General features: G+C 44.5%; 1 protein-coding gene across 2 annotated transcripts in view; it reads left to right on the top strand.

The window, feature by feature from the left end:
• Positions 1-1,274: 1,274 nt before the first annotated feature.
• LRCH2 (leucine rich repeats and calponin homology domain containing 2) overlaps positions 1,275-15,608 on the top strand; it is a 41,420-nt gene continuing 27,086 nt past the window's right edge. For both annotated transcript variants that reach the window (XM_082289173.1, XM_082289172.1), the window contains exons 1-2: positions 1,275-1,564; positions 15,315-15,459. In XM_082289173.1, the coding sequence (XP_082145299.1) occupies positions 1,279-1,564; positions 15,315-15,459 (431 nt within the window). In that variant the 5' untranslated portion in view covers positions 1,275-1,278. The remainder of the gene's footprint in view (positions 1,565-15,314; positions 15,460-15,608) is intronic.

Here is a 15,608-nt window from a genome sequence, read left to right as displayed (position 1 = left end):
CAGTGATATGTTGCTGACTGAAGGCCAGTGTGTTCCATACAAGGGGAATTTCCCTTAGATCCCCAAATTAGGCATGACATATGGATGCAAAAAACAAATAAACAAAAAACCAACCCAAGCCAATTGAAGAATGCAAGGATCTTCATGAGGTTCGAGGCTTAAAAGCAGATTCTGCTTACCAAACACAGAGCAATTGCATTAAAATGTGGTTCAATGAGGCTTTCTTTAGCATTTCCTAATCACAGCTCCAGAGGCATTTTTGGAAGGTAAATATGCAGCACCTAACAAGAACTGATTACATGGTAGGAGAGGCAATTATCCATCCATAGAGTATCCCAGCAGTCGTGCAGCATTTTATTCAGGTAACTGGGCCCCGGACCTTGCAAGCGGCTTCTGATTTATGTCTCCCCACTGCCCTTTCGCACTCTGAGCCACGGGCATTCGTGCCTTTGGGGCTTTTGTGTGAGCGTTCCTTGACCCATTTCAGGGTGAGCCGCTCGCTCGTCTTCCCTTTGTTCTGCCACGGCCGATTCCTGGGTGCTTTTTCTCGCTGCCACACGCGGGGATCCGCAGTCCGGCTCTGCCGGTGCCGGGTTTGCAAGGCAGAGGCCGTGGCGGCTCTGATGCTCCCGGCGCAGGAGCGCTTCGGGCCTGAGGAGCGGGCGCTGCTCTGCGCTGCCGGGGCAGCTGCGAGCGCAGCTGCGAGCGGTGCCTGAGGGCAGCGGACGGAGCCGACGGGCCCCGCGGCCGGGCAGGGCCGCGCTCCCAGCGGCGCCGGGGCTGCCGAGGCGATCTCTGCGCGTTCCTTCGGCTCCGAAGGGCTCCCCGCAGCCGCGCCCTCCCGAACGGCGCCCCGCGCCCGCTCCCGTCCCGGCTGCGGGACCGCCCCTCCCGGGCTCCCCCGGCTCCCGGGATGCCCCCGTTGCCAAGAGGGTCGCGACCCCGATCCCGGTCCCGGTCCCGATCCCGATCCCGATCCCGATCCCGATCCCGATCCCGATCCCGGTCCCGATCCCGATCCCGATCCCGGCCCCGCCGCCCCGGCCCCTCCGCCCCGGCAGCGCCCCCTAGCGGCACAGGAGCCCCCGGGCACACAAGCGCGCACGCCCCCTGAGGAAGCCCCGCCCCGCCGGCACCGCCTGCGCCGCGGATTGGTTGTCGCGGCCGAGGGGCGGCGCGAAGCCCCGCCCCGTCCCGCGGCGCCCCCTGCGGGCCCCGCGGCGCCTGCGCAGCGGCGGCGGGGCGGCCCCGGCCGTTGTTGTGGAGGGGCCGGTCAAGATGGCGGCCGGGCAGGGGGGCGGCGGCGGCAACAACGGGACCGGCAGCGGGAGCGGGACGGCGCCCGGGAGCGGAGCGGCGGGGCTCGGGATCCCCGCGCACCTGACCCTCTCCTTCTCGTCCGGGCCGCACTGGGGCGCGGCAGCTCTGCCGCAGTCGCACACGGTGCGCAGCCTGGAGCGGGCCCTGGAGGAGGCGGGCAGCTCGGGCATCCTGTGCCTGAGCGGGAGGAAGCTGCGCGACTTCCCCGGCAGCGGCTGCGACCTGAGCGACACCACGCAAGCAGGTGAGTGGGCCCCGGCCGTGGCTGGGCCGGGGCTGCGGGCGTCCTGCGGGGCCGCTGCGGGCCCGGCGGTGAGGGCGGGGGGCGCGTTGCCGCTGTGGTGGGCGCTGGGGCCGGGCGGTGGCGGGTGCGGGGCCCTGGTGCGGGGCTGCAGCGGAGGGGTCCCCGTGGTGACACGGGAGGGCTGTGGGGGCAGTGGAGGGGGTGTCACGGGAGCGGCCGCGCTGGGTGAGCAGCGGGGGCCCCGCTGTGTGAGGGCAGTGGAGGAGAGCGGGGGGGCTCCGCGTTTGGGGGGGTTCTCCGTGCAGGACAGGGCCTGGAGGATGTGGGGGTGCAGTGTCGGGGCTGCCCTGCTGGGCGTCCTGGGGGCCGGTTGTGCCGCGTGGGTGTGGGGCGAGCGGCCGTGCAGGTGTGGGCTGAGAGCGGGGCACGCTGAGCCTCGTGTGTGCGAGCGGAGCGGGGCTCCCGGAGGTGCCAGGGGAGGTGGGGGGCGAGCGGCTGTGTGTGAGCGTGTGCGAAAGCACAGGGCCGTGTGTGAGTGTGGAAGGGCACAGGGCTGTGCGTATTTGTGTGTGCGAGGGCACAGGGCTGTGTGTGAGTGTGGAAAGGCACAGGGCTGTGCGTATTTGTGTGTGCGAGGGCACAGGGATGGATGTGTGTGAGTGTGGAAGGGCACAGGGCTGTGCGTATTTGTGTGTGCGAGGGCACAGGGCTGTGTGTGAGTGTGGAAGGGCACAGGGCTGTGTGTATTTGTGTGTGCGAGGGCACAGGGGATGTGTGTGAGTGTGGAAGGGCACAGGGGTGTGTGTATTTGTGTGTGCGAGGGCACAGGGCTGTGTGTGAGTGTGGAAGGGCACAGGGCTGTGTGTATCTGTGTGTGCGAAAGCACAGGGGTGTGTGTGAGTGTGGAAGGGCACAGGGCTGTGTGTATTTGTGTGTGCGAGGGCACAGGGCTGTGTGTGAGTGTGGAAGGGCACAGGGCTGTGTGTATTTGTGTGTGCGAGGGCACAGGGGTGTGTGTGAGTGTGGAAGGGCACAGGGCTGTGTGTATTTGTGTGTGAGAGGGCACAGGGTTGTGCGGGCTGAGGGGGCTCCGTGCACCGCCCAGCTGTGCGTGTCCGAGCTCTCCGCGGTGCTCGGTGTGTTCCGGGGGGTGGAAGTCGCTGTCCCCCGGGTGGTGGGAGCGGAGCCGGCGCTGTCAGTGTGCTCGGGCTGCCGGGGAGGGGGGCTGTGAGGGGAGGAGAAAGGCTCTGTGTGCGGCGAGGGGAAGGTGCTGCGGTCTGCCTGCGTGCAGGGAAGGGGGGCGGTCTCAGGGAATCGGGCGTTCGTCCCCTGTGTCCGTCTGTACGTGCCCTAAGGACGGGGAATTGCAGTTGTTGTGCCCTGAGCAGGGTGTGCAGGGTGAGGGGAGCGCTTGAGTTCGCGCTGGGGGAAAGGAGAGCTCCGTGTTGTGGTTGGGTTGTACCTTCAAGGGTATTGGATCCTTTGCAGTAAAGCTGTATCGCCTGGGGTATCGCGGTCCCGACTCCGCAGGACGATGGTTCCAAGTGCGGGTGCGAGGGATGTGTGAGCATCCAGCAGCGAGTATGGGGAGCTTGATGTGTTCACTGTGTTGGTAAATGCTTGGATGCCGTGAGTGTGGGCCTGGATTTACCCAGGCTTTTAGGTGAAGTAAACATGGAGGCATTTTTCTATACAGTTCCTAGAAGACAAAGCTACATTTTCCACGGAGGTTCTCTCATATTGTGGCTCATCCCCGAAGTGCTTGTGGTTTTTTTTGCTGCTGGGGTAGTTGCTTAAAGTGGATTATTTTGAATAATGTGCTAGACGAAAATATTACTGAGAGGCCCAGGGTCTTTTGTTCACAAATAGTAGTGGCTTTCGAAAATGTTTGAGTGAATTAATGCTGTGGGGCTTTTTGTTTTGTTTTGGGGCTTTTCTTTCCCCATGGTTTAATAATAGCTGGTATATTGTTTGGAATAGGAAATTGTCCATGATGGTACCTGGAAATAAAAAGAGGTTCCATGAAATAATGGAAGCTGGAGTTTTCCTTGTAGCAGCATAAAAATGTATTTAGCAATGTTGTTGGTCACTGCTTTGTGAAGGTATTCAGTAACCAAAGCATTCAGAAAGAAAGAAGCATTGTAGGCATATAGGCAATCTATTATTTAAAAGACTTTCTGTATCCTGAAGCTGGTCCATCAAGAATCTATACTTTTTGTTTGCTTCTAATTATTGCTGTTTGCATTTTGGTAGGTTTTTTTGTCCATTTATTTTGAGTCCCAACATTTGAGTCAGAGCTGTCTTCAGTGATCTTGTTTCTCTGTTTTAGGATGTAGTAGAGCCCAGTCATTCCCATCAGGATTGAATTGTTGTTGTGAATGATGGTGTGAAAATGTTTTAAGGGCTGCCTCTGACAGAAGTAGCTTTATTGCTTGCTGCTCTAAAATCCTGTACTGAAATAATCAATCTGGGTCTATGAAAGTACTGTCTCAGAAGAATCCTGATTTAATGTAGTCCTGGTTTATGAATGAATCCTGATGAAGTACAAATTTTAGACATCTTTCAGATGATGCTTGTAAACAAAAGATCTGTAGTCTTTATTTTGATTTAATCTGTAGAAATTTTTGTCAAGTGGATAAACAGTGTTCTGCTGGTGAATCATGGACATCCTTGACAGTGTCAGTGTGGCCTGGAGCTTGGTGGGGAATTAGCAGCAGCCTCAGAGGCAACAGTCATGCAATTACTGGTGTTTCTGTAGCAGTTATCCTTGTTTCACATGCAAATATCCCTGTGAACAAGGTTCTAGATGGAGTCAGAGATGTGGGAGATGGGGGCTTGGGTCAGAAATATTTGCAGAGTTTCACTTTCTGTTTTAAGTCAGTGACTACGAAATTCAATTCTGTGGTATTAGGAACAAATATTTAAAAAAAGCAGCCTCTGACCATTGTGGATGTAAGCAATTTCTTCTCTGTATCACCAACCCTTAGGCAGTAGATCTGCAGCGTTACTGTAAACCCAAAATATTCTGTCTTTATCTCAATAAAGTCAGCAAGAGCTGTGTTGAAGCACAACTGCTGATTTATCAAAAATAGCTTGGGATTTTATATTGCATCTAACTTACATAATGGCTTGCCAATATTTAATTTGCAAATACTGAGGCATACTTTTTGCATCTTAAATTAGGTGTCTAACGCGCAGTGACCAAATCTGGCTGCTTAGCTCTTTTTTCTGGTTTTTTTAACTGTGAATTGTCCGTGCAGCACTTTGGCCAGGAAATCCTTATTTTGTTATCTATCTAAATTTGTCTTCTGGCTGCCCAAACAGATCGTGTGCTGCTTTTAATGAACTTCAAAAAAAAGTAAAATCATAGTATCAAGAGAGATCTTGAATATTCCACTAATTTTATGTGTAATTTTGCTTCTCTGTGTCTGAGCAACATTAGGCCCCCTGGCAGTTAAGTAATTGAGTCTATCACATCTGTGTAATCACAGTCTGCTTAGCTGAAGAGTTGTGTGTTTGCTGTTTTATTTTCTTAGATAGTTCAGGATGACAGTGTAGCACAGGAGCCTAAGTCAACCTGTGCCTTTAGCAATTTGCTCCCTTTTTAGTGAACACTTTTAAAAAAATGAATTTAGTAAATACGGAAGGTGCATGACCGACAGTTCTAGTTAAATGCAGCGGTGCCATCAGGCTTAATAGTTTATAGCTTTGTCACAGCAGCTTAAATTCCCACTTTTTAATTCTGAGGGAGCTTCCAGGCAATTATAAGTAGGTGAATAATTGCCTGTAGATAGATGAATGTTGAAATTTCTCCTTTCTCACCACCTGCTTCCTCATAGCTGAGGAGTAACACCAGTATATTCCAGTATGACTTGAGAGTGAGCCCTCCTGTCATGGCCAGTAACAGTCTGGGCATGGCATTGTTACAGATGCCATTGTCACCATTACTTGCATGTCTCACTTTTTTTACATCCTAATTCTGGCCCTTCTAAGGTATATTGTCATTCATGTGATTACAGATTAAACCCCAAAGCTTAATATTGAGGGTGAAATGCATAAGAATGTTAATTTATAATGCGGTTCTGCCTCTACAGTATGCACTTCCAAACCAATTATATTTTCCTTTCTGAATACAATTATTTCTGTTGGTGGAGCCAATGTTGATTAAATTGAGGATGGCAGTAACTGAAGAGCAGCAACAAATCCACTATTCGGCTAAAAAAACTAGCACTCATATTTGACATATATCCTAAATCTAGACTACATTCTGGAAATGTTGCAAAATGCAGTTTTTCAGCAGCATTTCCTTCAGATTTGAACAAAAAGAGGAACTCTTTGGGGGAGAGGGACCAGTGTTTATGCTCTGAAATGCATCTGATGCAAAATCTGGTAGTGACAGTTTATAAACAAACAATTGTGGAAATTTTCCACGGTGTTTTCACAGCCTGTCCAGTGTTTGGGCTAAGGGGAAATGAGTTGTGTGTGCTTGAGGCCTTCTTGCTGAAGGCCAGTAATAAGGATCCTTGTTGAGGATACTTGGTGTGATGGGCAGGTTAGGAAAAGTCTCAGTTCAGTGACTTGAAGTCAAAGGAGCTGATTATTACTATTTGCCTGCCTAAAAGGATTGTATTATGAAAAATACTACTTATATCTTAATATTAAAAAACCCCTATAACGCAGTGTTATAGCCTTAGCTGAAATACTGACCTACAGAAAACATGCCATGTGTAATTTTTTGACTTCTTACCGTCTCCATCCATCAAAATTAAATTTGCTATTGCATTGACTATTTTTGTGTTTTGTAATATCCAACATCTAGCACTGGTAGTATTTCTGTGTTTGATCAACTAAGGAATTTTTTTTGATACTTCATTACTGATTATTTGCAGAGGGAGCAAATTATTTAGATTGCGAATTGTATTGCAAAAACTTGTGTGATAAAGAAAAAGGGAGTAGCTTTTGCTTTTTGAGATACTCTTTTTGGTGAAGTGTGTTTTCCCATTTGAGTTGTGCTGCTTGGTTGGAGCTGATTCAAAAGTACATACTCATATTCCCTGCAAGCCTGGCATTTAAAGCTGAAATCTGTCCTTAGCAAAAAGGTAACAAAACCAGGGCTAAAGGCTGGAGTTGTGCAGAAAACGCAAAGATACTTGGATATTTGATATGTTTTTTGGGATTTTTTAGGGGGTTTTTTGGTGATAAAAGTTTTACATGACAGTGTGAAGAGACTTCTGAGTTCTCTGCTTTTCTGTGGCTGTCCAACAGTCTAATGTTCATCGGTCTTCCAACTAGCCTGGAATTGTTTGCCACTTGCTAGGAGAATGTGCTGACAGGTCTAGAGAAGGTCACACACTTCAGGTGAAAATAAAAAATAAAAGTCTTATTCTCCAGTATAGAACTGAAATAGTTTTGTGCTTGGCAGACATAATTATCACAAATGTGTTCCCAATGTCAACATATGACTTCTGAAAAAACGTTTGTGTAGTTAAAAGGCTTGAAGGAGCCCTGAGCCCAGCCTTCTGGCAGCTGAGCAGCAGGTGTAACTGCACCGTGAGCAAATCCCCGACCATCTGGGTATTAAACCAAACACTCCTGCCATTTGTCACTTTACTTCTGTTTCCATAGGTGGAAGCAGGATGAAGTGGACGAGAACTTGTTCTTTTGAAGACTCACCTAGAACTAAAAGGTTTCTGAGAGTGTTTGCTTCAAGTCATTACATGCGGTAATGAGAGATACTACATAATTATTTTTAAGCTAATAGAAGTGGCTGTGGCCATTCTTAAACGCTGCCATGAGGTCTGGCATGAGTAGGACAGAGTCGGCAGGAGGCACCAGCCAATAAGAACAGATGCTGAAGTTGCTACAGCAGGGGCCTCCAGGTCTCAGGAGAACGTGCTGGAGTTGTTGCTAGACCCTGCTTACTCAGTGCTCACGGACTGCTGCTTTACCCGGTTTCTTCAGGTTTTTTTCTGCTTTCATCTTAGTGCATTTGCCTTGTTTTCCAGTGTTCTTTGTCTTCCAGTAGTTCAGCTTACTTGAAAAATGTTTCTGCTTAGTTTATTCAGTGACAAGCCATTTTATCTGCACAAAAGATAAGTCATGTAGTAAACGCTGATTACTGCAGGTTGATTGTAGCTTCTGTCTCTGCCTCATGTCTATTTAGAATGTAAGCTCATCAGGACAAAGGCTTGGATGTGTGTTACTGAGCATACAGATGCTGATGTAAGTCTTTCCTTGGGAATTTTGTGTATATTTGAGCTATTCCTTAACAAACCCAGGCTTTGCTTCATTGCTGAATGAGGGTTACTTTACCTTATATTGTCTGGGAAACAGAAATTTGGAGTTAAAACATTTCAAAGCCAAAAAAGAAATTGTCAGAATTAAACCAGTAAGTGATGGTGAGTTTAAGTGGGAGGAAGATGCCCTGTGCTTACGGCAGCTTAAGAAATCTTGCTGACTTGTCAAGAAAATACATTTCACTCTTTCTGGTAGAAAAGCATTTTAATAATTATAGTCTAGACTAAATACTAAAGTGCCAAAACAAAATAGCTTCCAGTGGGATTTTCTTCTTACCACTTTAAACCCCAAAAGCTCTGTGGAGCCAAGACACCTTCAGTAATGGAGAGGAAGATAATCCTTGACATGAGGTAATGTCCTTTTGACATGGTATTTGAATTTACATCTTCATGTGCCAGATTGAGGAGTGATCCTGGTGATGTGTTCTTTATTTTGCATTTAAATCAAAATTAAATAGCTGAACACACTCCAGAGCTGGAGCACTGTGGTATCTTGTGCTGGAAATGTCTGGATCTTTCTAATGTTGCAACATGGTGAAGAATTCGCTGAATTCATCTGTTGGGTTCATCCTCATGTTGCAAAATGTGGAATATGTGAGATTTTCTTAAGAATGGATATTCTCTGATGTTTGATCTTTGTGTACTTTCAAGCCTACTCAGCAAGGAGGGAGATTTAATCGGTGAAACAGATAGCAACTAACATGTAAGTCCTAAGTGATGTCCAGGTGTTAGAAAAACAAATTACTGGTTTAAGAATTGCCTTGTTAAGATTTAGGGCTTGACAGGCTTCAGTGATCTCAGATGTGGAGGGTGGTTTACAAGGCTTGGGAAGAAGGATGTACCACTGATAGTGGGCACAGGGAGTGCAGAATTTAAGGGCCACAAGGACAGAACTCCCAAGATAAGGATGAAACCTATAAAGGCAACTCAGCATCTCTGTTGAATCAGTTCTGAGTGGGTCAAAGGTAATTCCAGCATGGGGAGATCACAACACCAACTCACAGACCACCAACCCAAGTAACCCACTGACCCAAACGAAGAGAGACTGGGCACATGGACTAATTAGCGAGAGAGGTCATTACCCAATAGAAGGTAGAATACTGGTTATTGAGAGAACCATGTAACTTGCAGCCAATGAACACTAATTCCTTTCTTTGCTAAAATGTATAAATAGTAAAAAGTTTTTATAATTGGTGTGCTTGACTCGTGGAATATCACTGAGCACCCACACTTGCACAACTCCAAAATAAATAATCAGTGCCTCTCTCAAGTGTGTAATTATTGGCTTGTTGCACCTCGAGTAACAAGTCTGATTTGTATGGACGACACTGGCATTGGTGTGCAGCAGATCAGCACCAGCATGCCCCCCAGTTATTCCAACCTTTAGATCAGAGCTTCTGGTTTAGTTTTGTGCTGGTACAGATTTCAGGAAAAACCTCACATACCTGAACCAGCATGTGGTGAGTGGAGGCAACTTACATGAAAAACAAGAATTGCTTGAACCAAACTGCCAATTTAGACATGTTCGGTGTAGATGCATCCGATACAGACTGGGAGACTGGGCTCAGAGAGGGTGGACTGGAATAGTGGGTTCCTTAAGGCTACTTTGATTTCAGAGCCAGTGTGCTGGATCTCAGTTCTTTCTCCCTGGTAGCAGAAGTGTGAGAGAGAACCATTGGTCTATTCCAGTTACAGAAACATTTCCTTCATGTGGAAGAACTATGGTTCAGTCTGACAGGGTGTTTTATTTTTTATTGAAGTCTCTAAAGCAATAAAAGTGTATTTTTGAAAAGGATTTTGGTTTTTTTTGGAAGTGCTGATTAGCATGAAAAGCCAAGAACTCAGAATCTGTCAAATGGAGTTTCTGGTTGCCTGTACAACCCTCCCTCTATACTTGATGAGAAACCTCAATTATATGGTTGTGTACAGTTTCTTTGTTTGTCATTTTAATTGCACAGATCAAGTCTGTAACTAAACTTGGGGGTGGGGGTAACCATAAAGCAAGTATCTCCTAGCACTTCAGCTGTTGGATCTAGAATCCAAATACCATTTTGATACCTGTTTGTAATATGTTTTCACAAAACCAGAAGCTATTCCATGCTGTCGAAGAGCCAGCTGAAAAAAAGTAAAAGCTGCTTGTAGCCACCTCTAGTCTTGGGACTGTTTTTTCTTTCTTTTAAACAGAAGACAGCCTGCTTCTACTTGACTTGAGTATACACAACACATGAAAATCAAGTTAAATATTGGTACATAAGCTTTTAAGAATAGACTTTAAATGTATGTAGCTTTTCTTGTGACAATTTGTGGTCCAGTTAGTTTCGTGGGAGCTGCAGGGTTTTGGCAGGCATGCTCAGTTCCCTTACTGTGCATAAGAGTTGATGGGTGCTCAGTTTGTTCTGTGTTGTCCTTCACCATAGCTCTTAGTGTTGGAGAGGAAATGTTGATTTTTATGTGAAATTCACAGTTACATGTAGAAATTATGTTGCTGTAATTCTTGACCATTCTTTGCCGGTATGATCTAAATTTTTGGTCTCTGCAACTGAAATGGTTGCTGTTTATATCAGTATGGGCAATCATTCTACATCTGGATGTATTTTAATTGTTCAGTACTTCATTTTGCAGCATAAGTAGGTCTGAAGAATTCTGATACTTATTATTTAATTACGCAGGTTCATTTTTCTTTTGAAGGGAAAATTTTAAAACATTTCTGTGTTTAACAATGCTAGTCATTCATTAGGATTGAAACTGTGAAACTGCAAGTAGATGTGTAGAGTTTGAGGGAAATGCTAGAGAGACGTACATCCCATTTGAGGTGAGCTTGGGAATCTTAAGAGTTCCTTTCTTCTGAGGCTCCTTCTCCAATTTCTTGAGAAGCTAAGAAAGTCAGGAAGAGATCTGTCTCCTGTTACTAACCACAGAAATGGCACTTAGCATGAACAAACCAATTTCACTGTTTATGTAACAAAGCTTTTTTCAATCAGAATGATGGTGGTTTGTGGACATGGACAGCTTGTGCCTCCCGGAATTACCACATGCAGGTGTTTCTGTAGTGTTTGAAGCTACTTTTTTCTTCTCCAGAACCATCTTGCATCTGACAGACAAATGAGTGTTCTGTGTGATGATCTCAGATTTATGTTTAGATTGACTAAAAGAGTATCTTTGGGATCAGCTCTGAACACTTGTTTTATGCATCCATTGTCTTCATTAGTAGGACTAATTATACAGTTACAACTTTTCTTAGACTTTGGTTGGGTTAGGCTAAAGCATTGCTAGAAAAGCTGGCTAGGAAAATCTGTATCTGTGATGAGTTAGAGCAGTTCTGGCTTTTGTGGGGTGAGGAATGTGAGGCTTTTATGATCTCGTTTCTTAGTGCCATTTTGGAGCAAACAAAAGCCTAACACCAATATCCTGGATCAGCAACGTATTTTTATGAAAAGAGTATAATATCAAGATCAGGTTCAAGTGTAAATTTCCGAGCTGAGCCTTGTATTTCAAATTCAACATTTAGTGTATGTAATATGTGAATACAAAAGGGATTGTACTGGCTTAAATAAAAGGCCAGTCTGTTATATCAGGATGTTCCTGATGGTAAGCAGTACTGCATCGTTAGGGAAAAGTGCAAAAACAAGGCAAATGTGATGTTAGTACTACTTAACTACCTTGCTGCACACTGCTATAACCTGACAGCTTGAGCTTTTTGTTCTCCCTTTTGATCATGGCTTAAATTTTTACAAGATAACTTCTTATAGCTTCCCTTCCAGACTGATTTCCTAAAATTCTTTCCTTTTTATCTTTCTATATATTGTTTTTTAATCACTGTTTTATAGTAACTAAAGACTTTACTTTTTCTGTCAAAAAACTAAACTGCAACTGACTTCTTCATATTTTTCTAGTTCCTCTTTCAAATTTAACCTTAGTAATGGTGTACTTCTCACTTTTATTGTTCCTGCAGAGATAGTGTATTGAAATACCCTGTGATTCATGAGCAGGCATGGATAGTGTCTTCTATTTAGTCCTCACATAACACTCCCACTGAGAGTTTTCCAGTCTAAACTGGTTAAGCAAAGGATTCCTATAATCTCACTTCTAGAGTTGTCGTCCTAAATCATCTGTGCTTCTGCATTTAGCAGCTTTCCTTGCTTCTCCAGTCTATTAACCCTTACAAAGCCATTCTCAAGTGCTAGCAGCCTGTTTTCATTTCAAGTGAGATGAAAGCCGTCTTGTTTATAGAGAAGCACCCTATTCCTAAAAATTTTTCCTTTTTTCAGACCACATTTTCTTGGTCATCCATTGTGTTATTAGTCTTCAAAAAGTACCTAAATTGCATAAGTTTCACATCTACATTTTATTTACCATAATAGACAATACTGTCTCATAAACTTCTTGCTTGTTATGAAAACATTTTTGGAGTAGAAATCATTCTTTAGTTTGGATAAAAATAGCTTTACTTGTTTTAAAAAAGCTGCAAGTACATTCAATATGAGAATATTGTGGAAAACTATAGATACTCAAATCTTTCTCTTCAGAAAAATCTGAACCAACGCCTGGAGCTATTCTAATGCTATTTTGCAATGTTGGAATGAAAAATTGCTTCGACTAGAAGTCATGCTATCTCCCACCTCTTTATTTACCTTTTTTATTTTACTATTGAGAGATAGTGGGTATAATTTCCTGTTTTAATAGGATTTCTGGGTTTCGTAATAAAAAAGTTTAATCCTTCCCCCAGAGTGTCTTCAAAGGCATTGTTTTCAGAGAAGTGGTCCTAAAGTAATACACAAATGATGTGACCTTGGTATATATTTTGATGTGCAGCTGTATGGGGTTTTTGCTGAGGGGCTTCAGCCAGACTGTGCTGATGTGATTTGTGTCAGGCCAGGGTAGAAACCACAGCCGGTTTATGTTGCCTGTATTACACTGCTGGTCCACTTGTCCAGAGCAGAGAGTTGGTGAATCCTCTGCTTGTTTTCTGGTCTGCCTCTAGAATTTATTTCTGCAGAAGAAATAGCAAAGCTGGTTTTTAACCTGGGACTTTCTAAGATTTGTGCTTGAGGTATGGCTGGAAGCAAATAAAGCAGCAAAATTTTCATGGTGCCCTTGAGCCTTCTTGTTCAGGTGTAACCTACAGTCCTGCTCCTGGGACCAGTGGCAGTAGGGTGGGATTCTTCATTTCTGTTTTTTGGACTAGGTCTTTGTACTAGCCTTCAGTCACCTTTCCAGCTGCTGATAAAACAAATCAGGAAGAGGCTTAGACCTGGTTTTTTTCAGAATGGGGTTGTATCAAAGACTTCAGCATGTGGTGGAGGTTGTAGAACTGTGCCAGCAATAAAACTGTGGGCATCTTTTCTGCATGCAGGTGTCACACTCTGCTGAACATTAGAACACACAGCATTTGTTTAAGAAGGGTTTTGCAGAAAACTTTCATGTGAAAGCTGTCATTTTTCTGTAACATTTTGAAATTCGATGTAGTGGAAAACAGAAAGTGAACCTCTCTGGTTGTAAAAACTCTTTCAAGTGTGCAAAATTTTTAAATAAGCTTTTTATTTTTTGTTGAGGTGTTCAGTTTTAGTTAACTTTGTTCCATTTTTCTCACAGTTCATTAGGAATGCCACTCCTCCAACCTAGGAGTGTCTTTTTTTGCATCTTGCAGGTAAAGTTTGCAGAATTCAGTATTCGCAGTGGATACTCTGATCTATTGGAAGACTCTGTGATACTTAAGCTTGAGAATGTTTCTTAGAAATAATGGAGTGACAGCCAGATGACACACAAAATTTCACATATTCTAGACTTCAAGAAGTAAAATTAAAGCTGCTGCCAAAAATGACTCCACGGGAAGGTGGTGTTTCATTGCACCAGTCCATTTTATTTGCTGGTCACCTGCAGCACGCTGTGGATGGCCATTCCCTCTGCTCAGCACCCCGGTATCTTGCATTCAGCCTGTTGTGTACCAGCATCACAGGGTGTTCTCTGCACAGCTTTCCTCTACCCTTCTGTCCTGCAGCTCACACTGGTGTGAGCAGGTATCTGCCACAGGTGCAGGTCTTTGCACTGGCCTTTATTCAAGGTGAGTGTCTGCCAGGTGAGGTCCTGGCTCTCATCCCATCCCTCCAGCATGTGAGTTGCCTCTTTGCTCCCTCCAGCTGGGTGCTGCCTGTGCACTTCTGAAGGCACATTCTATCCTGTTTGCCAGGTTGGTGATGAAGAAACTAAACAATATTTGATTCCAGTGTTGGCCCTGAGAAATGCTGCTTGTAGCTGGTTTGTCAGTTAAACTTCAGGTCATTGAGCTCTCTTTGAACCAGATAATGACTTTGAGCCAATTTTCCAACCCCTTTCTAGACTTTTTGCAGAACTGTATGTTCATTCCAATGTTAATAGAATGGGAGCTAAGCAGAAACAGTTATTCCATGTGAGTGTTAAAAACTGAGAACTAAAGCCTGAAATAGCAAGAGATCTGTATTACTTCTCTGTTAAGAGAGTTTGTTCAGCATTTCTGAGAAACCACATCCTTTTAAAATGTCTTGAGTTGGGAACCACAGTTACTTTCAGAAGACTGGGCAGTTGTTCTCAAATAAATACCTCTTTCTTCCAAGGTAGTTGGTGGACTTTTGATGACACAGGTTTTGGTAGTTTAGCTGATAATTTTCAGGATTCTTGGGTCACATTTCATTTGTATTTTCTGGTTCTTTTCAAGGTTTCATACAGTCAGAGGTGCTGTGCATTTTGGTAATGGCGCGGTTTTGTCGTAACTCCTGCATGCAGATTTGCATAATGCAGTCATGCATTGTCAGAATAAATCTAGCTCAACTATTGTATTCCCATGGTCAAAGATATCTCCTCTTTCCGTTTTTAGGCCAGGCTAAATTGCATCTTGACTTTTATACATAAATACGTGTGGCATTGGTTTTTGCAACTTTATGCTCTTTTTAGCTAAGTTACAAATGTGCAGCTGGAGAATGTCAGGTACTGTGTAAGGGTGTTTTGGGAGCTTGGCTTTAGCATTGCAGATACATTGTACAACGACATTGGATTCTAACGTAGCTGTCAAACAGGAAAAATGACATTGCCTGGGTTTGTACCTTGACTTACTGTTGTGCCCAGAGTTGGAGGGGAAGAAATCCAAGAATTGCACAGAACAAAGACCTGATAGAGGAGGGACAATCATAATTGATATTCAGTGTCATTGTGACTATGTAGTATGAAATGTATTTTTGAATTCCTGTCGTTCTTCTACTTTCTGTTGTAATTGCATATTGAGCAATAATCTTTTAGTATGTTAAGGCTCTTTTGTGTATTAATTATATGCGGTAGCATCTGGTAAAACTGAATTATTTTACACTGCCTGCAACACCTTAATTTTTAGGAGCATGACAAGAATAACAGTGGGTACTCATCTCCTCTTACTGCAGGGAAAATCTTGACTAAAAAAGGATTTTTTTTTTCCCATTTGCTTCTAGATCTTTCAAAGAACAGATTTACTGAAATTCCTCCTGATGTCTGGCTTTTTGCACCACTGGAAACTTTAAATTTGTATCACAACTGCATCAAATCCATTCCAGAATCTATTAAAAACCTGCAAATGCTTACCTACCTTAACATTAGGTGAGTAATGGTGGTCGGTTTTGGTTTTTATATAATGTATCTCATTGGAGACTTGGAATTTTGCTTCATCAGGTGATTGTGTTTGCAGTTTTCTTTGTTTCTGATGTTATGTAGACAGAAACTAGTGTTCAGAAACTACAGGTACGAAA

This window comes from Coloeus monedula, assembly GCF_965178545.1.
Source record: "Coloeus monedula genome assembly, chromosome: 12".
Taxonomy (NCBI): domain Eukaryota; kingdom Metazoa; phylum Chordata; class Aves; order Passeriformes; family Corvidae; genus Coloeus; species Coloeus monedula.
The sequence above is the reverse complement of the archived record's forward strand: the minus strand, read 5'-3'. Positions and strand labels throughout refer to the sequence as shown.